Genomic DNA, 24,422 nt, shown 5'->3' on the forward strand with positions numbered 1-24,422 from the left:
TAAACAGGATAACGAGCCGAAAGCGCGGCCTCCTGGGCTCGGCATGGAATGCGCTGAAGAAACGGTGGAACACAACAATTGTTCAACCCAAATAAAATTGAAATCAATTCATGTAAATTGATTACTCGAATAAAATATATTTTCGTCTGTGTCTTGCCTTTATTAATCCTTCGTCCTTCAATCCCGACGAGAGTAATTGGATGTCCATGAGTTTTAAATATTTTTTATATTTCTCTGAGGCTTTGGAGGAGATTCTATCCCCTCACTCCCCCACTCCCCCTATAGTTACGCCACTGTCATGAGACATCAATGCCTGATGGAGTCGAGGTACAACTGGATGGCAGGAATGGAAAAGGAAGACTGCGAATAGACTATGTGGAACAGATTAAGAAAGACGTGAAGTATAAGATATACGTAGTTGTCAAAATATTAGCTGACGAGAGAATTAAGTTGAGATCCGAGTCAAACCATTATTAGGATTATTGGCCAGTGATGTGATTATGTCTTGGAAATACCGAAGCTGCTACGAAAGTTGCTTCCATGCGACCATTAACCATTCTTTTGCAATTCATTTTTCTGTCGACGGTATAGAGATTAATATTTATTTTTATCCCTATTTCAAAGCTGTTATGAACATTTTCTTCGCATTTGACACAGATCTGAACTTAATTCTCTCGTCAACTAATATTTTGACAACTACGTATATCTTCTATGGCCTTCTGGTGGACTGGTGGACTGAGATGGACTTCTGCTACAAGCAATATAACTAAAGGCAGGTAAGTAGAGTATTTCAGATTTTGTTAAAAATGTGTGGGAAATGTTTAATTATTGATTTGAAATCATACTGTATTCAAGAAACAACGACAACACAGCAATCGAAGATTACATCTGCAATAACAAAGCGCGCGCATTCTAGAAGTGTTTCTTGCCTAGTGGAGGTCATTGACACTCTCCTCCCTCCTCAGGTGTTACAAGTGTCATTGCTACCTAAATCATTGAAAATATTGTATAGATTTGACAAATAACGCATTATGATTGCAAAAACGAAAAAGAAGTCCATTGCGGGCATATCCGCGCGAAAAATGTAGGCGCTAAAACGCAAAGTTACGTATTTTCGTTTGTATTGGTAAAATATCGCAGCAAATATATTTTTATTCTTCAAGATCATTGATCAGTACAATCGAGAGCCCGGACTAAGCTGATTCGTATGACCGAGAGTCTACTGCATTTAGTATTTATTAATCAAGCTTTATTAGAAAAACTAGATATTTTTGTTGAAAAAAAACGGAACATATTCTATCACAAAACATAATACCTATATTGCCTTAAAAAAACTCACTCAAATACACTAAGTGTTAAAAATGTATGACCCCTCGGTGGAATGCTAACCCCCCCCAGCATTTGACTAACGAGCCGCCACTGATTGAGATGAAATCCCCCAAAGACATATGAGCATCTGCAAAAATCTGCACTCCCTGGTCATCTTAGACCATATTGGTCTAAGCTGGTCACCACCAACAAAACACAAGCGAAAAGTATGCTACCTCAAATGGCAGGCAAAGGAGCGCAATGCAAACACCTTGGCGCCAACTAAATAGCAGAGGTAGGCACGAAGGGAAGTTCAGATCTGATTAGTTCTGCCCGCGCTCCTCTCCGCCGTGGTAAGTAATAGGGTAGTTTCCTTCATCAAAGAAAACGAAAGGCATTCATTGCGATCCGTTACCCACCATTAGTGTATTCATAATATACAAATTATTTGTTTTTATAAATCCCAGTTTAAACAAATCGCAATAGTCAATTTTAACCTCATTTGAATAAGCGCCCATGCGATGCCACTCTACGTGACGTCACAGGGACCTAGTTTCTATACGAGTAGATAGGAGTTTTACATCGTCTGAAATTACCAATCCATGCATGTGGCACAGAGCTCAGGGAAACATGTCTTAATAATCACCTTTTAAAACTGCATATGGGTGGAAGAGGGGTTAGGTGGAAGAGGGGACTTTCCAGTCTCAACCTCGCCCGAATAAAGGCATTTTATTATTATTATTATTATTATGGTCGGAAAGTTTCCTTCGTTTGATAGGGTATTAATAATCCTTATTTACGCCAAGCGCTACCTGCTAGCAGGGTACTCTGTTACCTGCTAGCAGCCTGCATAGCAGCGGCGCACATATCCTCGCCCAAAGGTCACCTCACACGGCGCTAGCGGGAACCAGAATGGCGTCACAAGGCTTTTCCCAGCATTCATACTTACAATTAGCCGTCGCGTTTTCGCGCGCTTTGAAATTTTCACTTTTTATTTAATCTCGAAAAATAGCTATCGTCATTTAAAAATCTACAAACGTGAAATGCGTAATCTTAATCTCCAGGAGTAATAATCTTTCGCTTTATGCAATTAAAAAATAATAGGAAACCGACCTATTGTAAGTGCAACTTTCGAGTGAGCTTAGGGTCGTCGTAGAGCTGGTGACAAGAGGCAATCTCCACACGCGTTCCTTTTGGATGTACCAAGTGTCGAATTAAAGGTATCAAGTAAAAAAAATGCCAATACACGATTTTTATTTGGCAATATATAAGCTAAGCAGTGAAAATTCTAATAACCTGGTACAGGAGAGCTATGAGTACGATTATGTGCGAGTTACACCTTGCTCTATTTTATCTGCGAAGCAACTGTGGTTCATCACCTCAGCTGGTATATCAACAGAGCTGGCGTTTTTTCCCCTACTCAAAGACTTTCAATACCGCTGTATCTCTATGTTGAATGTTTGTTTTCCCTTTGCTCTATTTCATCACGCTTGTTCCTTTCCCTTGGACTACGACCTAGCCATGGTAGAAAGGCTTGCGCGTTAAAATGACCCCTAGAGCTACACTGGCGGGATTAATTCTAAATTACTCCCGGTAGGGCCACCCATACCAGATAGATTTAAAGGCAGGAGCCAGACGAAAGGTAGTCCACGCGATGGTGTCACGAAAATAACGCTAAGACAATGGAAATGGGAACCCTACCAACTATATTTCCTACCTGAAAACATTGTGCACAATCAAATGAGCCTCGGAAACTCATCGAAGGGGACTCGTCCGCAAAGGGCGGGTGTCAAAACGGCAACGAGGTCCAGGCGCGCAGCTAGGAATTGAGGCTATGGGGGCTTTTAGGAGCAATTAATACTGGGGATATGGAACACGGAAGGTGCGGGTGCCCTCCGCCAGAAAATTTTTAAGATAAATGGTTCAAAATGGTGAGTTTTACGGCTTACCGGGGGAATATTTTATTAATCCTTACTATATTCTATGAGTAATATCATAGAGTAAGTATATTCTAGAGGGCTCACGGCATAGGAGGAAATCGTATCGACTGTTTTAATTCTCAAACAGCCGATAGATGGCCCCTGGAGTGACGAGCTAGGGGCGAGAGAGTCAGGTTTCAAGTTTCCCAGCTTCTCCCCTTTCCTTCCCGCCCTCCCCTCTTCCTCTCTCCCGAACTCTGCCTCACAGTCTCCCTCGCATCGAAGAAAGGGAAGACGCTGGCTGAGAGAAGGTTGGGCAATAGGCTGGGTCCTATAGGGGATTTTTTTCTCGCCTGGTGAGCTGCGTCTGCCACGAATCTTCCCTATGCTTGGCTTTCCTCATTCCAACTGAAAACAGTTTTACAACATGCAGCTGTAAATAAGTGTTTAAACTGTCTCATGCACCTCAAAGATTGCTCTCCGAAAGTCAAGCAGGAGAGAAAGGGAATTTTCGGTGGGTCCCGGGCCCTATAAATATAAATGCGGAGAAACATTTATGATAATAGGAATTGTTGGTTTGGAGATTCTTATTTCAGAAATAAAGGACATATAAAACGTAAAAGTAATCGAACAACAACATGCGAATAAATATACAAATGATTTCACATTTATTTAAATACAAGCTGGTAGCAATTTTCCACAACATTTTAATGCGTACGATGCGTTTCGGCTCACAGACCCATCATCTGGTACAATTCATTTATTTATTTATTTCATCCAAGTTTATTTCTGTGTCCATAATATATATTTTTATTAATTAAAATGCTCATTTGCAAACTTTGTTGTAATCCACACAGTATGCATTAAAAACCCAACCGGTTTCCTTCTTTTCAGGGCTTTAGCGTTATCGTAAACCTCTAGATAAAGACCTGAAAATATCGTAACCGGTTGAGTTTTTTCATTAGTACTTTATTGCATACTAAATGGTTTAGTTTTGAATTTATAATGTCACCATACCGCAAAGTGAATTCACAAAACATTATTTCAAATATATTTATACGTTCGTGATCGTCTATTTCATCGCCTGGTGTGGTCTTAAAAGTAAAAATGAGCAAATATTGGTCTCGATAGGCGATGGAAACTCTCAACTAGGAAATACGTAATAATGAGTTGATCTTTAATAAGAATGAAGCGATATTTAGTATCGCAATACAAGGAGGGATGTTTTGGAAATAATAAAAGATTTACTTAAGGTATCGAGACCGAATTCTACAGGTTATCTTTGTGTCGGGCATGCAATCCGAGCGAGCGAGCAGCTGGAGAAATGACAAATATGAAATGACGATTATTCCTGTGAAACACTACAGCTGCCCGTTTCTATCACTATTATTATAGGATAAGGACCTTATTTTAGTAACTGCTAGATTAGGAGAGGAAAAATGTGATTTAAATGCACGTTTACAGCACTATTCATAACATCTTCTCAACCACAATATCCATCTAATTATTAATAATATTTTCACCACGGGAATAAACTGCCTTACGTTTGTATCCTGCCGTTTTATTCTGCCCTCAACCTTGCTGTTAAGGGACATGCAAATATCCTCACTCATCGTAAATTATTATCGATAATATACGGGAACATCGGCGACCAACTCCTTCTCCATCATGTTTAGCATGCTTATTCCAACGCTTTCATACCCCCTTTCCAGCCAAGGCCAAGTTCAGCATTCCTTCTGTTTTCTTTTTTTCGCCTCTTTAATGTTCAAGAGGCCTGTTCAGACAATTTCGCCTGCTAAAAAAGAAAGAATCCTTCACTTCCATAAGCTTCCAAATTTGTTTACATAAATATCGTCTTTTTCCTTTTCGTCCAAATTATATGCATCGTGGGACACCCCTGTCCAGTTGCATCAAAATATTTGCAATTTGCATCAAACTTTTTGGACAAAAATATTGATGCAAATTTGACCGTGGGGCACCGGCTTAACCTATGTGGCCTCTGTGTCAGCGCTTGGCGATGCTTTTTTGTCAAGGGCCCTGTGAATGGTAGGTTTCATCCTATTGGATGAAAATTTAGAACCTGCCCTATACATTTTGACACAACGGAGTTTTGTACGAAAAGCCAGTTGGATGAAATTTTGACCGTGGAACAGGGTGCGCGTTAGTTGCATCAAATTTTGATGCAAATTTGACCGTGGGATATCGCACACTGGGCGGAATTCGGAAAAATCCGGACAAAATTACAAAATGACTTTTTTTGAGTTATAAACTTGAAACTTCGCAGGTATACTCAAAACGGATTGAAATTTAAGGATATGCACTTCATTTGACAAAGATCCTACCCGATTCTGAGATACACAGGCTTATACGTGAGCAACGTTCCATAAAAACGCCCGTCTTCAATTTTCTCTGAAAATCTTCCAAAGTAAGTAGAAGGTGAAGTTGTAGGTGGATTCATGCAGAATAAAAAACCACATAATCTGTCGGCATGGTGTTCTTTCTTTAATTTTCCGTAATCTTTAAGAATATCATCGATAAATTCTTACCGTGCAGTTACAAAATGGCGGATACTGTTTTGCGACAAAGTTCTACATTGCGGTAGAGTTTCAAATGATTTTTCGGCAAAGTCACGCGAAGTAACTTATATGAGATCATTCTTTGAAGATTTTTTGAGGTATTTATGCAGTTATCTTGGGAATAAGTTTGCGACGCCGAAAATTACATTGATTTATCGATCGCGCGGCAGGGTTCGTATGCGCGCGTCGGGAGTTGGATTAGCCGCGACGCGGTTAGGTTATTGAAATTGTATGGGTTTTAACGCACAGCATTCACCGTTTTTATGTTTTTCTTCAAGACACCGGTTCTCAAATGGTCTATGGTGAAAACAGTCCAGGTATTTTAGCCGAGGTGAGTGCACGTTTCATTGAATTTCATTTCGTTTTCTTTGGATACGATTGAAGACCATGCTTCTATTAAAAGCGTTCAACCTTCGAAAAAGTGACATGTTTTACCGGGAATCATACAAAAAGACCTACCAGACAGATACTAGCTGAGACTCATACCTTTTTAACTCTCCGATCCCACACCCCCAAGATTCTACTGCGAAAACAGTCGTTTTATGACGCCGCGGAGCGGAGCCTTTGACCGTCTTAACGGGGTATGTCCACGGGAACATCTAATATCTAATAAGAATATTTGTATAAATTTGTACTATTTCAAATTGCTCTAAATCATCAAGCCTTGTGACCTTACTGAAAGGGTGGAGAAAATTCTGGTTGAAAATGACAAGAATGAAAAGTCTGTACCAAATGTTTGGCGAGAGTGACGTTTCATCCCAATTTCCCATGTTCTTTCATTCTGATAATAAAACTTCTGCCTGTTTGACCAATGAAACACAAGTTGAATGATTCACAATTAACTTTGTAAATGCCGGATTGATAGATCAATCTATGTAACATAGAATGAAAGGAGGATAACTTTTGGGAGGTTGGATGGCATCAGTAACTCGGAATGATTGTATCACTATAGCAAGGGTTTCTGTATACACCAAATTCATGTTTGTCACCAACTATGGAAATGGAGAGATCGAGAAAGTTTAGTTGCTTTTTGGATTCTATTTCTACTACGAAGGTAATATTAGGATGTCGAGGATTTAAAAGATTCAGAAAATTATCTAATTGTCTGACACTTCCGGTCCAGCGGCAAATGATGTAGTCAACATAACGGTATTAGAAGATGTTGGATAAGATAGAATGCCCGAATCAAATAATTGGCGTTCTGAATTGTCCGTAAATATTTCGCCTATTACAGGTGAAAGGGGGGACCACATTGCAAGGCCGTCTGTTTGGTGATAAATATTCTTACTGTACAAAAAATAATTTTGGCTGGCATGCTGTTCCATTAGACAATGAAGTTCACAAGACACACTGTTTTTAATGTTGTGGTCTCTCAGTAAGTCTCTCATAAGTAACAAAGTTGTTTGTACAGGTACAGAAGTAAATAGATTTTTTACGTCAAAAGAAACTAGCTTGGAGTCGGATGGTAACGTATGAGGTGTTGAAGTTTCTGTGGCAAAATGATGGGGCTGTTAATATTATATTTTGGTGAAAAACCAGGCAATTGCCTAAAGATGATATTTAATTTAGTGGCTAATTTATAAATTACAGCAGGAAGATAAAGCTTTTTTAACACTTTTTTGGAATCTATCCGTTGGATCACGGGGGGAATCACGAATGAGGTATCCTCCAACACATCATCACATTTGGCGATGCATTATACCTTATTACGGATTAGCACACTGTTCCTTTTTTCTGCTTTGGAAATAATCAAATCTTCTTCGTTTACCTTCTAATTGATTGATCAAAATCAACTTGGTTGGGATTAACTTTCATACGGTGAGATGTACTTGCATTAGCAAAGGTAATATAATTATATATATCGCACAATTTTGTTTTCCTACATTCTCGCGCCGGAGGGCTACTTGTACGTCGACTCCGTCGAAATTTTTTTACATCAGATGGAAGTTTTTTAACCTTCTAAAAACACATCACTAGTTTTTACTCGTCGGGACATAAGTCCCCAACAATGGAGAAAAATGAGGATTACACCTCGGGAAAATCATTGATAGATGACATTTCAGCCACTCAGAGGAAGTATCTCCGGAAAGGCTCGTCAACAGGTCGGTTGCAGTTCGAAGTTTGGACTTAAAACTTTATATTGCATGAGCTCTGCCTTCTCTTCGGGTTTCCACCGCGTCCGTTGCCTTTTGGCGAGAACAGTTTCGACAAAAGCCAACGGACGCGGTGGAAACCTGAAGAGAATGCAGAGATAATCTGATCAACGCCGCGAAAATCTTCGAACCAACCTTATGTTGCATGATTATAACAAATCCTGTATTAGTGTTGAAAATCTGTATTTAAATGAATAACTTGTTATCAAAGAAAAAAAAAGGTTTTGGATTGTTAAATTGTGTACGAAAAGCAATCAATATCTAATATACCTTGAATCAAATGTTTTATAACAATTAATGAATGGATAACTCAAGATTCTAACGCGATAACATATTTTAGCCTACGGATTAGGATTCCCCATGAGGCCTACGAAGCAAATTTTGCTTGCAGTTTCGATTCACAAAACTGCATAATAGGAGGTGTAATTCCGAAAAAGGGGAGGGCGGATAGTTTTGAATCGCCATATTTTTCTAGTGCCGCAACAACTTACAATCGGAATATGCCAAAAATACTCCATTCGATATTGCTAAACGATTCATTGATAAATGCTCACCGCGTAAAATGTATTTTTACATATTTAGTTTTTCGGCCCCTGGGAGAAGGGATTCATTCATATAATGAGGCAAGAATTTAAGCAATGAGTGAACCTGGGCCCAATTGCAGCCGCTATTTGTTTTACTTTTAAGAACCTCAACTAAATGCTAACGCTTAAAACAAAACTTTCCTCAAACGACAATGCGTCTTGTTATTGACGAGACGACGATTATCACTACTATGATCAGAATAAGGCCTCAAGGAAAGACAAAAACATGCATTAGATGATCCCCGGCCTCATACGTAAGACCCGAAGTAGAAATTTGGTAGAGCCGAAAGAAACCTTTCCATTTTCGACGTGGTAACAGAATGGGGCATTACTCATCTCGCTAGCGAGCAAACAAATCAAGGTCACCGACCACCCCTATTCCCAAAAATGCTTCTGCTGATCCATGCCTCTTTGTGTTCGTTTGCAGCTGCGCGCTTAAGAATTCATTACCAAATACTTTTAAGCTTTAGTTACTAACTGTGGTGAAGAGGCTATGACCGTTAGCGAAATGCAATCAGGGCATTGTTGTTCAGTGTAGAGATCCAATCTCGCATTCCCTTTTTATTGTAATATTCCGGCACTTGGTGTTGTAAATAGCATTTACACGTCACCAAAATGAGGTATTTCCTAACTGAAGTTCTGAAGCACACTACGCGAAATGTATTTCATTCGTTATGTTGATCGTTCAACGATGCGATGACCATCAATAAGATTTATATTGTCTATTGAAGCGAAAAGATCTTCCCTCACGGAAAATCTCTTCCTCGTCAAAACAAAACCCTCACCTCGCCAACCTATCTGATGGCAAAACGAACTCCTTAGGAGGCGGGCGCTTTCTGCGTAGACCCAGGCCAGTACGGAAAGCCTGACGAGGTGCGGCCATTAAAAATGCATAACTCCCCTTGTAATAGAGATAAAGTTACAATTCTTTCACCAAAAATAAATTTATAGTTTTGTTCAAATTTCATACGCAGCATATATGGACCTATATCGTAAGATACGAAAGTTAGCAGGCGATTGATTTTTACCCTACAAAATTCCAGATTTTTCGTCCGAAAGATATATAAACACACATAACAACGTTGAAACTGAGTTATGAACAAATTAAAGTTTACTAGTATGGAAAGAAATGTGCTATGAACATTTCCTGCAAGTTTCAACTTTATACTAAGAACAGTCTGCCGGAAAATGGATTAGGAATATAAACTCGGAAAAGTGAAGTAACTAGCCGAAATTCGACAATATATTTTTTATAACAATTGTTATAAACAAAATTGAATAATTAATGTCTCCACTAAACGTAGCAACCCTTTCTGCTTCAGAATATATTTTTAGACTTGTGGAACGAGCAAATTAAAAAAATTGCCAAAATTCTTCTAGTGACATCTGGTTAACTGCTCTAGAACTACACCAAAAACGTATACGATTTTTGTACGTGTGGTGAGCTCTCTATATATACTTACTCTATGGTAATATTTATTCAATAAGATAAAATTGATTAAAATTTAAAGTTTCTCTGAGTTTTGGGGGGTTTTATCCCCCAAATCCCCCCCGTCGCTGCGCCACTGGCGAGGTCGGCAAGGTCCCCGGTGTCGTCGACATGCGAAATCCTTACAGAGACTCATCAGCAGCAACATCAATAAAGAAAGAAGACCAAGAAGAAGGATAAGAAGGAGGAAGCAATAAATGTAGGGACGTGAAATGTTAGGAAAATAATGAGGATGGGGAAGTTAGAAAATATCAAGAGGGAAATGGAGAAAGGGAGGACATATATCTTAGGACTATGCCGAGTGAGATGGAAGGACGGTGGGGACCTCTGGGGCATTGGCTTCGCTGGCACTGCTGCCAGCGTCTTCATGTCGAAGATGTCGGTCCACGGTTTTTGTCCTTCCTTTTACGCTGCCGGGACACGGACACGATTCCTAATAGGGTGGTTTTCTATTATTTTTTTTTTGCCTAAATCGAAAGTTTATTACTCCTGGAGTATGCATTTCACGCTTTTAGATTTTCATATGGCGATATCTATTTTTCGCGATTAAGTGAAAAGAGAAAATTTTCAAGCGCGCGAAAACGCGACGGCTAATTGTAAGAATGAATGATGGGAAAAGCCCGTGTGACGTCATTCTGGTTCCCGCTGTCGCCGTGTGAGGCCACCTTGGTGTGAGGCTATCAGCGCATCAACGATGCAAGCTGCTAGCAGGTAGCGGAGTACCCTGCTAGCAGGTAGCGCTTGGCTTAAATAAGGATTATTGATACCCTATCAAACGAAAGAAACTTTCCGACCACAGGCAGTTTTAATAGATGATTATTAAGACATGCTTCCCTGAGCTCTGTGCCTCATGCATGCATTTGTAATCTCAGACAATGTAAAACTCATATCTACTCGTATAGAAACTAGGTCCCTGTGATGTCACGTGGAGTGGTATCGCATAGGCGCCAATCTGGCCTTTTTCAAATGCAGTTAAAATTGACCATTGCCATTCGTCTAAACTGGGATTTCTTAAACCAAATAATTTGTATATTATGAATACACTAATGGGGGGTAACGAATCCAAATCAATGCCTTTCGTTTTCTTTGATAAAGCAAACTACCCTATTGTGTGGAAATCAACCACCACCTAAAAACGAGCTCCGCCAAGAGGATCCTTCTTCGAGTTAGCAAGGCCCTGCTCAGGGAACGCGTACAGGTACATGGGCGGATCTAGGGGGGGGGGGGGACGGGGGAACTTGCCTCCCCCCCCCCCCTCCGAGACCCTAAAAAAATATGCAACATTTTTAATAGGGTCCCAATATCATTGCGCTCGTTTTGTATTACGCGGTATCCCTGTGCCCCCCTACCAGAACAAAATCCTGGATACGGCCTTGCTTGTGCCCCCTCCCCCCTCCCAGAAAGAAATCCTGGATCCGCCCCTGTACAGATACACCACACTCGCCTCTCACTCCACAGATACTCCGAAGAATTGTACAAGGTTCAATTACGGTTGAGCAGCACATTGATAGCAGCCGATTGGGACGAGATGGAAAAGATAAGAGATGGATAAGATATTTCACAACTCAAAATGCGGAAGTAACTGCCCGGAAGAAGCAAGTGAAGAAGTTCGTCAAGTTACACAACAGGCAACATCCATCAGATCAACACCTACGCGAACGTTCCGCGGTTAACCTGACTGAGAGATTATTGGATGACGCTACCACCTCAGTGCTGTCTCTAGGACATAACTTCGCCATAGCTCCCAGGAGTTTACCGATGGAGAGGATCATCACGGAGGTTGAGTCCGCCATTAGAAAGACACCAAAAGAAGACGCTGCCAAGATAAGAGAGGATGTCTCCCACATTCTCCGCACTCACACGCCCTTGCCCTTAAATTGGATAGCATTAGGGAATGCCGCCAGACAGTGGCAGATCTATAAGTATTATTATTATTGGTCTGGACCAAGGGGAGGGGTGGGCGGCTGGGAGTATGGGGAATTCCTCCCAGCCGAAGGGGGGTACGGGAATTTTGGGATTTTCATGCCTCAATAACATAATAATACATCGCGAATCTTTATCTGTCGAGGTTCTTTCCGATCTCAAACGACTGCACCACTCAAAACACTGGCTTCGACTCGTAGCCTCATTTACAAAGGCTTATTGAGTCATTTCAAACGTAGCATTTTTGTCAAGTTGGAAACAAAATTTCACGCACACACGCAGTTCCTTTATCTCAATCATATCTGCCGTTGCACGCGGAGACGAACAGGTTAAGAGCGCTGCTGCTAATTTTAAGTAGCGACTCCACGTAAGCAAATGTAACTCAACTCTCGTTTTAGTAGTCAGATATGTCTCATGATAGCGCATTTTGTTTCGTTTTGATACGTCGAACGGTTTGCGTAGAATAAAATCATTCCGGTCTTTTTTATCACATCTTATATTCTCTAAGTTTATAATTAATTTGTAGTTCATTTCGTATTAGTTGGTAAATTTACCGGAGAATATAAATAAATATTTTTGTGGAAACCTCCTAAAATTTCGATTTTATCTTGCGCATGTTCCGACCAACGGGAGAGGCTATTGCCTACCTCCATAGATCTGCCACTGCCGCCATAGTTCTAAAGTTTAAAATTGCTCTAAAAATAAGGCGTATTTTGGGATCCAGGCGAACTTCGGGACCTGTGGAGACCAAGCAGTAGCGGATGGAGAAAAAACTCAAGGGGGGGTGGCGCAAAAGATTCTTGAGTTGCCTTTTTACTTTTATCGTAATAAAAAATAATCAAGTCACATGCAAAGTTAATGAAAATTTCGTTGGAACTGATTACACACACATACAAGACAGTGGATACGAGACTTGAGGCCGGGCTCGCGGGCCTTCGCTTTTTACCGCTGCACCATGGAAGGGGGAGGACAAGGAAGGAGAAAAGAAGGAAGCGTCGCCGCGATAGGAGTCCGACGACGCTTCCTGGGATAGGATAGGGAAGAGGAATCCCGCACCGTTGCGGAGGCGAGCGGGTCCTATTGCTAGCGAAACCGTAATTTAATGTTTATACAGGAAGGAAAAAATTCCCTACGATGAACGAAATGTCTACGATTTTCCGTAGATAAAAATACAAGACAATGCCATCTTATGATATAGAAAAGTTACAATTGTGGTTCCACAATGTTTGGCAATACGGGCGGCCCCACAAGGGGGGGGGGGCGCCCCCCATATGTATCCGCCACTGAGACCAAGTAAAATAACTGCGGTCAGTAATAAAAAACGAACACTTTCAGGATTTTATAAAAGAAATCTATAGTTTATTTAATGAAATATATGGATATACCATACCTTGCGGGCTAGTTGAAAGCGAATTGCCAGTGCATGCAACCCACATGCCACCAGAGCCCTTCACGAAGCGAATTTCTGTGTACATACATCAATGCCTGGTTTCATTGGCTGCTGATGCAACCTGCAATGGCCGTGAAAGCTCGCGTGACAAAATGCAATACGCAGCTGCTCCCGAAACCCCTCTACGCCAATGAATCTCGCTGCAAAAGCCTGCGTACCAAATACATCTATGCCGATAAATGTAAACCCAGACGGCACAGAACCCTCCGTATCTAATTCGTATGTACATAGTACCCATTGACTACGGGGATACTATGCCGCTCCGTCGCTTTTCGTCAATGGATAATTTCCATTCGCGGCCTGTCGACGAAGCGCGTACGAAGCATGTGAATGTCCGCTATGAAGCACGTACGATAGGATACGAAGCGCGCAGGAACACAGCACTCAGGCTAATCTCAATCGATTAGGTCGAAAATTAGATATATCGTAACTCGCACGATCGAAAAATGTATCGAACGCAACACAATCGATAGCTACCGACCGTAGCGAGAACCTTAATACGAATCATTATGAATTGTAAGTTCTCAACAGGTAAATAATACTATATCATGGTATTTAGAATTCATGATACAGTATTATTTACCTACTGAGAACTTACAAAACTTATTCGGCCACTTAAATAACTGCGAAAAATGAGATTCTCAAGGCTAATTCACGCATCCCCAGCATCCAGCATTCTTAAGTGGCTCGTACTTACTTGGAATCCTTGAGATGTTAATAATAGTAAATTCTTATTAATTTTGACACTAAATAAGACATCACATAGCCCACGAGCATTAAAAAGCTTACCCTAAAGCCTGACGAAATAAAATTAAAAAATAAAATTGCCGATGAAACAGGATTGCTGACACATCTGCTATTAGTATGATCGAATTCATCAAAATGCAAGCAAAAATTAACGTATAGTTCAGTCTCAGCTACTAAAACTTACCCATATCAGGCGCTAAAGTATTTGAAAAATTATTTGGGATGAGTAAAAGTCTCTAGGTCACAGCAGTTAATGTATCAACCTATTAAAAATATGAAAGTCCTGCCAAATCACCAGCATAAACACTTGTAAAATAAAACATGGTATCTCTTAGATCACACCTCCGATTTTATACTTACTTTGCATGAAGTCACCACCACAAGAAATTTTAAAGAGGCAGGAAAGAAAAAACCCACAGAAATACAATACATATATTATGTATTTTCTATTGTCAACCACAATAATATTTCCAATTTTATCTTCTATCCCACATCTAATTTAGCGAAACAATTACTCTTATTCTCTTTCGAATAAAAAATTATTTAAAAGAGGACTGGTCGATACATAAAAACTATCTTCAATACTTTCTCCGATGAACGTCCACTATCACAACATCAACTTGCACAAATCAAATCCACATCCACAAATATGTCACTTCTGCCACAATGTCTGTCTTCTTGGCGACAGGTAACATAGTGAAGCAATGGTACCTTCCTCCGATCTGGGCACGATCAGCAAGATTTTTCTCCTCGTCTTCTCGTCCAAGGCCACAGATTATTTTCTGATATCACAAGGTGCGATGTGAAGCTCACACACCTAAAATTAATAAATAATAAAATACCATGTAACTTATTACGTCAAATCATTTCCAATTTTTGGTATTTCTGCATGAGAAATCAAATTAATAGGCTCTTAAATATAGTAAATATTTGTATGCCTGATATTTTTATTGATTTAAACTATAGCATAAGATAATTTGAAATGATGAAAGCCGACGTGTAATACACCATACCCTAACAACACCGGATATCCTACGGATATCCGTTTCAGGCCCGCTATGTCCTATCTAGGTCCGCCGGCAATCAGGATATCCGTCGGATCTCCCACGGATATCCGAAGCCGGATGATCCGAAAAATGTCCGAATGGGATGATCATAGGATATTCTGTTACAGAGCTTTAATAACAATAATATACAATTGTAACCATTATTGCATTCAGATTTGCACAATACCAATGCAGTTACAGCAAATTCATTGATGAAAACTAACTGAATACAAATAGCAACTCTGAATGCAAAAATTATTCGAATTGGCATTCGAAGTTTTTCCTGCAAGTTTTGGTTTTCGCTCATTATTAATATGGGTTTTCTGTCGAATACAAGCACCTATAGTTTGGAATTGGTGATTATAGCATTTACAAATTTCCTCCACAATGATAATTATTATATTTTTCGTTGGAATCATTATATTACGTACTTATCTAATAATAACAGATTAAAAATCGTATTTCTATTCTAGCGAAACTAAAATCTGCTCTAGAAACATTTGCCCTTACATTTGATAAAACAAATAATGCACTGTTAAAAAATCTTTGGGACTACGAACCTCCGCTGAAACCAAAACACCGCCTCCCCAGATGTGCCCTCAACCCTTCCCATATCCCTATCCCCTAGTTCCCTGTCTTAATATGCCATGACTCTTTTAATCTGTAAAACGTGATAAACTAATCTGCCTGCAATATAACTAAACGAACCCCCCAGGAGACAGCTGCAAAGCTGGGAACTGCGGAAAACAACAACGAGAAATATACTTGGACTTGGAAAATCGTATTTCGAAACTTGCGCCATAACGACCGGCGGCCATCTTATATAACATGTGACTTACAGCGCCCACAGCCATCGCCACTAAAGTTGTGTACGGTTGTGTACACATTCGTAGGTACTGTATTTTTGACTTTGTGACTTAAGCTGTGCTGTAAAATCTTATTTTACAAGCAAATTTACGTTGACGTATGCCATGGAAGAGGAAAATGATCCCTTTTTTGCAGTGGAGACTGGCAAAAAGGGATTAGAAGAATACAGTTTGTCAGCATCATTGACCCATCTACTGTTTACTGACCATTTAAATGTAAGTAAACGGAAAATTTTTCTCTATTCGATAGTAAACCAACGAACTTGTGTGTATCTAGCCTTTCAGGACTAATTTATTTCTCAGTGTAATTAATATTTTGTATGATCTTTGCGTGATAAAATACAATCCATTCAGACCGATTAAGTTTAAATATCAGTTCTCGCAGTAGAATCCATTTTTTAGCTGTTCTTTATGGCATTTAAGTATTATTCTCTATCTCAATGAACTCGTACATGAAGGGTTTTTCTCACAAATGAATAACTATTGAGAATATGTCGAAGAATTATAGTAATTAATGAGCAGTTCAGGACATAGCCATCAATTAACTCTCTCCGATCATTATCATTTAGGTATTGATTTGTGTCTTTAGTAAAATATTCGCTAATGCCTTACAGTTAGAAGAGGATGCAGAAAAATACATCTTCTGGAAAATGACGTGAGGTCCTTCGAGGATAAAAACAACAGTGTAAATGCCGGGATCAGAACATTCCAGTCTCTCCAGACCGCCCCGTAACTAGGAAGAGAAAAATTCTATAGCTACCCCAGATAGCACAAAGTAAGTGAGTTAACCGTTTCTTATGGTTTTCTTACGGAAAAAATTGATAAGCAGCTTATCGTAAGCTAAGGGACTTATATAAGGCAAGGGTAAGATGTTAGGGGCGTTTAGGTAAGGAATGCCGTCAAATATCCTCAGGCAATGTAAGTCACTTCTGTTGGAGCGCCAAAGGCGGCTGAACAGCGTACTACACATGCTACGCGGCTCATCTTGACATGAATTTAAAGGCTATTGGGGAAATTTAGCGAGTTTTTAGAAGGGCTGAACAACTGATAACAGATTTTCCCGTAAATAGAAAAAAATTAATAACTGCAAGCAACCGGCTAGTGAAGATATAAAGCATAGTACAAGTACTCTATCCATGCGGCGGAAAGAAAAAAAAATAACGTCAGGATGGATCCGAACGTGCGACCCTCGGAACCGAAGTATAACTCGCTAACCACTACACCACGGCAGTTGTTGAGAGTAGGTGGCGTAGTTACTAATTAAATATCCAATTATGTAAAAAAACTTGTTTGGCGTGTGCATGAAAAACTGAATTTATTCAAGGTCCATACATTTTAACATTTATGAATTTTAAATTATGGTTTGATAACCCGACTACTACAATATGTATTTTAGATGTTCCTTCCGGCATTTTTATATTATTCTACGTTGGTATTCTTGTGAAATTGTGTTTTTCTTACGACCTTCGTTAAGCTATCAGTTCATAAATGTGAATGATTTTCAAATTATGGCGGTATGATGTTATTTCTCCTCATAATATAGAAGCGCCAATAATAAAAACATTGTTTTAATGCATAAAGGCCTTAATTAACACTCTGTAACGATGGGATAATAACAGCATCTACGGAAGTGCTGAAAGTTTGGCATCCATTTTGCCATTACTCTGGATGTTTGTCGCCCTGGCCGTAAGAAACCCATAACAAGCTTACTTGAGAAGCGACTTCCTTATTTCTTCCTTTCACCTTATCTCAATGACTTATAATGTGCTAGCTGGGACTGCAGGAGCATGAAGAGCCCAAGGAGGTGCAAATGTACCATGTAATCCCCGGAAATGGTAACGAGGAGGTTGATGAAGATAATTCGTATCTATTGATCCACATTCTTCCTGAAGGCATGTTTACACTGTACATTAACTCGTAGGAGTCATTGTCTAAATGTATGAATGCATCAATTTACACGAAAATGCACCATGTTATAGGCACCCAACTTGTGTGAAGTTGTGTGCCTAACCATTGTGTGTTTAAAAAAGTTAACGTTGGAATAGAAATACTTTGTCATTCCTCTTACTCAGGTGTTTATTATTTCGTTGTTTATCTCATTTTAGAATATTGTGCATTCCGTGAAAATAATCTACAGAGCATTGCTCTGCTCACATGTTTTCGCACTGTATTTACTTAGTCATAAGTGTTTTGGAGTTCAGAGATTAAGTGAATTCATTGGTGTTATCTATATATGGACAGTTTATTTTGTGCCAATGTAAGCATGACATTTTTTTCCATGTTATAACTTATGTATGTTTAATAATTTTGTCTTTTAAAGCCATGCATGTTGTATTTGTTCACAGAGAAGTGCTATTTTTGTTAATTTTATAAGCTGAAATTTATATGATGAATCAAAAGATTGTTTTATCTGGTTCTTGTCAATATTCAACTGTAACCAAGTGGTAATCATTCTTAACTATTGTTTGCTACAATTTTTCATTAAGGTCACTTTACAGGGTTGAATTTATTCATTGATAAGGAAATGCAAACCCAGAAATTTTATCATCTCAGATTTATTAGTAGGCATAGTTGGAAGCTTGGGTATATACATTTTACCTATAAACAATGCCATTGTTGATATGATTCTTCAAACCATTGAAATCTCAAAGCATGAGATGTTATGATCTTCCTTGGAAATCATTTTTCGGAACTTTCAGGGTATGACCTGTTCCATTCGAACTCTTGGAATCACTAAATTTAAATTGATCCAATTCCCAAGAGGTAACATTAATTTTGAAAGTCAGTTTGCTTGAATGCAATAACTCAAATCATGTAAAAAGGCCTTAAAAATGACAAAATAAGAAATATTAAATACAGTGGAACCTCGTTAAAGCGAGTAAGGGCTATAGCGACACCCCCGCTATTACGAGAGATAGCCAATGCACCGTCAATTGACCCAATAATAGGCGTGTTAAAAAATTCGTTTTTACGAGACCCTTTCGGTGTTGGCTCTCGCCATAGCGAGGGTTTCACCGCCGGAAGACTTTCATGAAGACTCCTTAACCTCTGTAATTGCTAGCGATCTGTTAGAATTGAAGTTAATGGAGTGCTCATTCTCAAATTTATGTGGTAAACTGTCGTCCGATAAATATAATGATTGACGAAACAATGCTTTGCATGATTTTTATTCAGTGCGGCGCTTATAAATTGTTTGAATAGTTAGTCGTTATTTGAGTAAGGAAATTTAGTGATGCAAAAAAACATCGCCTTTCGTCTGGATTTATGCTTACGTTTATCGGATAGATGTTTATCTGTCGCCGCACCACTCCTGTTCCTATATATCTGTTCGCAACAGGTATATTGGCTATAATTTGCTCCACCTCCGGTAAAGCGACAATTCGCTATAGCGAGTGTTTATTAGTGCACCGTGGGGTGTCATTATATCGAGGTTGCACTGTAGTTTTTTTAATGCAATTTTGTTTCTTTTTATTTAATCAGTAGTCACTAGTTTAAGCATTAATCATTCGAATGAAGGAATCTATTTGGTGTATATTCTTGCTACAATATGCAAAAAATGGTATTAATATCCGGAAGGGGACGTCCTATGGATATCGGATTTTGGGACATGCGGATGGGCCACGGATATCCGAAGGAAATCCGGCGATATCCGTCGGATATCCATAAGTCCCAAAATCCAATATCCATAGGACGTCCGCTGCCGGATATTAATACAATTTTTTGCATATTGTTGCAAGAATATCGGATTTGGGACATGAAGACTCCTTCCACCTTGTTAAGGTTGTCTATTATGTGCAGGAATCTTTTTGGTGTATATTCTTGCAACAATATGCAAAAAATTGTATTAATATCCGGCAGCGGACGTCCTATGGATATCGGATTTTGGGACTTATGGATATCCGACGGATATCGCCGGATTTCCTTCGGATATCCGTGGCCCATCCGCAACGTCCGCCTTGGATATCCGACGGACATCCGTCGGATGTCCATGTGTTGTTAGGGTAGGGCAAGCTAAGAAGCAATATTCGATCCTATAAACTTGGCAACTTATTCCTAGTTTCTCCTTTAACCACACGTTTACCGAATGAATTAATACAAAAAAGACAACTAAAATGCAAGAATTTTCAAAAGAATTGCTGCTACAATATTTTGAATCACCATTTTTAGTACTGAATAGTACTATAGTACTTCAGTACTGAATAGTTCGGGATGTTGATGCATCAACATCCCGAAGCCACTTCTAACTTAAAATTACATCCAAATAATTACAGCGAGAAAGATTCCCTGATAAAAATAAACTCCTCCATTAAGGAGAGGTTTACCCTCCATTGAGGGTACAGGAAGGATAGGTGTACCCTTCCTGTACCCTTCAGCAAGGGTACACGAAGGGTATTTAAGAACATTGGTGGGTACGCCCTCTCCTTCCTGGAAGGTACGGGAAGGGTTTGGCCAGCCTCGATGAAGGGTACAGGAAGGATAAGTGTACCCTTCCTGTACCCTTCAGCAAGGGTACACGAAGGGTATTTTAGAACATTGGTGGGTACGCCCTCTCCTTCCTGGAGGGTACGGGAAGGGTTTGGCCAGCCTCAATGAAGGGTACAGGAAGGGTAGGATAAAATAAAAACTAAAAATCCATAAATTAACAAAAAAATTTAAAAAAATCGCTAATAAACTAAATTAAACGAATGGGGATGAGTTGCAACAGTGATTTCTAAAGTTATAGGGCATAAAAAAAATTGACCTTCACGTGGTCTTAACCCAGGACCTACATATTACAGGATCACGAACTAGAGATTTAACAACCTCGACTATCGAGGTACTTGACAGGAGAAGTTTCTCAACGGAACTTATACTACAAAATCTTAAGATGAGAATCGCACCCGGGCCTATGTGGAAGAAAGCTGTGACTTTTTTCTACCACACCTATTTCGTTTCAGAAAATAAGATCGGCATTCTAATACTGAACATCACTCTAGCGATGTCTCATTGTCAGCCACACAAATAGGTTACATCCTAAAACGTGAATGGAAGAACTTCTAAATGAGCTTTTTTCACACAATTACAGAAACTATTGTGTACAGTGGCGTAGTCAGGAATTTCGTTTGGGGGGGTCCAAAACCAGGTGGGAAAAGTTTTGAAAAGCAGGATAGTAAGTATTGGAATTCAACTTATTCAAACACTTTTCATAATCGAAAAAACTTCAATAGTCAAAGAAATATTTTTTAAATTCATTATTTTTCAATATTTTGATTTCTATTATGAAGGAAAATGATTGTGTTTTTATACTTCGGGGGGGCGGAGGGTCCGAACCCTCCGGACCTCACCCCTGGATACGCCACTGAATATGTATATTATTGTTTTCCTTAAGGAAATTTTAAAGATTAGCTGTGTAGCCCGTCTATCTTTGCTTTCAAAGACTGCTTACGTTCTTGTACGGAACTCAATACTCTTTATCAGGTGAAAGTAGCTGAGGAGACACTTTCAGGATATGTTTTCTTCAGTTATAAATGCTAAGTCCCAAAGAAGGGTAAACGAAGGATTTTTCTCTCCTTCCCTTACCCTTAATGGTGGGTAGAGGAAGGGTTGACGGATGGTAAGGGAAGGAGTTCCAAGGCACAACTTCATATTGCACATATACAGAGGAAATAATTCATTTTATACCATTTCTTACCGTAAAACGCCACCAAATTTTATGCAAAGATAAGGATATTCAAGAAAATCAAGTTTATTTGAAATCAACTGTTACATATTTTTAAACAATTATTAAATATGCTTAGAAATGGTGTATTAATTGAGTGATTAGGAGAAATAATTTCCGGAAATGTACAATTTAAAAATACCTAGCCAATTCAAATTGTGCATTCGCTCTCTTCCGAGGATGTCAATGACATGTCGGAGTCTCCACTAGTCTCACTGCCACTGAGTTCCACAATTATTTTGTCTATTTCTTCGTCCATCAGTGCGTCAGTTTTCCAATATTCCTCTTCGATTTTCTTGACGTGTGCGCACACTTTCGTCCATTTCTCCGTGGAATATTCGGAACAAATTTTTTTAACAAATCCGCTTTCTTGTCCAGTGATGTCGCCTCCAAATTGTGACGCACCTAAAGGAATACAGAAAATGTGTAGTAATTAACAAATTTAAATAGATGTAGATAACATTTGACATAAAAAACAAATTGAATAAATGCAATGGCAGTTATTCTTCGAGATTACCTGTTCTTTGAGGTCACCCCAAACCATTTCAATGGGATTGAGGTCAGGATGGTAAGGGGGTAAACGAATCACTTCGTGCCCAGACTCCCGTAATAATTCGTCGATGACAAATATTTTTTGCACATCTCTAGACTTTGCCAACTGTAAGAGCTGTGGCTTTCTCATATCCAGGGAGAATGGAATATTATTTGTCTTTAACCAGTTCTGCACATCAACTTTCAAGCTTGTCGACGTTGGGCGTTTGTTTTTCTGTACGCAATGGTAGGATGCATTATCCATTACGATGACACTGTTCAGTGGAATATTGGGAATGACTGCATCTGTTAGCCATTTGGTAACATTTTTGGAGTTCATTTCATCATGGAAATCTCCACTTTTCTGATGTGACTTGAAAATGAGTAATGCATTTTTAATGAATCCTGCTTCACCTAGAAGAAACAAAGCAATCGTGAAAACATTTTCTACTACCCTGACGATAGAATTAAAACAATTGACACTGACGCAATTATGTGTCTAAAAGAGTTAATTTTGCTAATAAACAAAGTATAATTACCTCCAGCATGTGCAATAATCAACCGTCGTCCCTTCCCTATGGGTTCAATCACACCGATCTCTTCACGGGACTGCCAGCATTTTGAACTCACATGATTTTCATGTAAGTAGGTTTCGTCCAAGTAGACGATGTTCTTCCCCTCTTCTCTGCAGCTCCTGATCTTTCGTAAGTATTTCTCCCTCCATGCAGCAATCTCGGGCCTCTCAATTAGGATTTTCCTCTTGGACTGACAGCTTTTCCAACGGAACCCTAACTCCAAAAGTATCTCCCGTAAGTAGGTCCTTTGGCAGTCAAGGATTCCGTCTTCTTTCAACGCTTCCAAAAGGTTCTTCACGGTTGGCAATGTTTTACGAACTGCGTAAAACTCGTGAACTTTCCTACGAATGCAGCATTTTGCGAAGTCGTCCAGCTCTATTCGCTTCTTTCGTTCGCCCCTTTTCCCCTTAGGCGTTGAAAATGACAATTTTCCTTTCTCCTCAGATAATTTTCCTTCGCTTGCAATTCTCTTCACCGTGGAGGCACTAACTCCCGTAGCCTGGCTTGTAGCTGACACCACGTTCAACGTTAGTGCTTCCTCCGATTTCAACTCGTTCAAAAAACGGCTAACTCTATACACGATTTCTCGAGCCTGACTTTTGAGGGGCCTACCTCGGGCAGGTGAAGATTTCGACGAGCTGGCCATTGAAAATAAGCAATACCAGAGTTAAAGAACTCAAACTCAGTTAACAAGAACCAAAGCCGTAAAACCAAATAGAGTAACCGAAACGGAAGCGTAAGTCAAAATATTACTAGAAAGAAACCCAATTCAAAATCCAAAAAGAATGTCCAAAGCAGTGTCAATACGAGAGTTAAAGGGCTCAACAAGAACCAAAGCCGTAAAACCAAATAGAGTAACCAAAACGGAAGCGTAAGTCAAAATATTACTAGAAAGAAACCCAAATCAAAATCCAAAAAGAATGTCCGAAGCAGTGTCAAAAGTCAGGCGCGCAAAACCGAGAGAGAACCGTAACGAATAGAGCTGGCAACAATAATGAAGTGACATGGGTAGGGGAGGCTCGGCAGGGGAAGGAAGGAGCCTTGAGTGGGGGTAGCCGAGGACAGAGAGGGGGTGCGCGGAAATTTTCGCGCAGGTTCTTTTCAAAGCGGCACATCTATACCACAGTTTTTCGTAGGGGTGAAATTTTTTCTTCTTATCGCCCAAATGCACTTCTTCTTCAACTCAGGATCTTTTGGAAAGCTAAAAACTTGAACCATGTCCCGGAGTTTCCATTACATCCCGACAATACACACACGAAAGGCATTTTTAACAAAAATATCTCACACACACGTTTCTGAAGCCCAGTGAATGAAATTAAAGAATAAGGGAAACTTCACTCTATTTTTCACAAACTTAACCACAAAAATCCCTGAAATGTGGTGAGACGTGACGTAAACGATGCGATCTCCAACGGCTTGTGCCAGCTTGTGAAGGCATGTGATCTCTCTAGGAGGATATGGCACGATGGCACCACCCGCGAAAGAAAATATTAGTGCCAGACCAAATACAGTTTTATCGATGAGATACAATTTTATCGATGCATATGAATTTGCCAG

At 39.6% G+C, this 24,422-nt stretch overlaps 1 protein-coding gene across 1 annotated transcript; it reads right to left on the reverse strand.

The window, feature by feature from the left end:
* Positions 1–21,684: 21,684 nt before the first annotated feature.
* Positions 21,685–22,605, reverse strand: LOC124159646. The gene is made up of 2 exons (XM_046535558.1): positions 22,277–22,605; positions 21,685–22,164 (listed from the first exon to the last, which is right to left on the reverse strand). Exons 1-2 carry the CDS (start codon positions 22,553–22,555, stop codon positions 22,018–22,020), a joined length of 426 nt encoding a protein of 141 aa, XP_046391514.1. The 5' UTR covers positions 22,556–22,605; the 3' UTR covers positions 21,685–22,017.
* Between the last annotated feature and the right edge of the window lie 1,817 nt (positions 22,606–24,422).

This window comes from Ischnura elegans, chromosome 5, assembly GCF_921293095.1.
Source record: "Ischnura elegans chromosome 5, ioIscEleg1.1, whole genome shotgun sequence".
NCBI classification, from domain to species: Eukaryota; Metazoa; Arthropoda; class Insecta; order Odonata; family Coenagrionidae; genus Ischnura; species Ischnura elegans.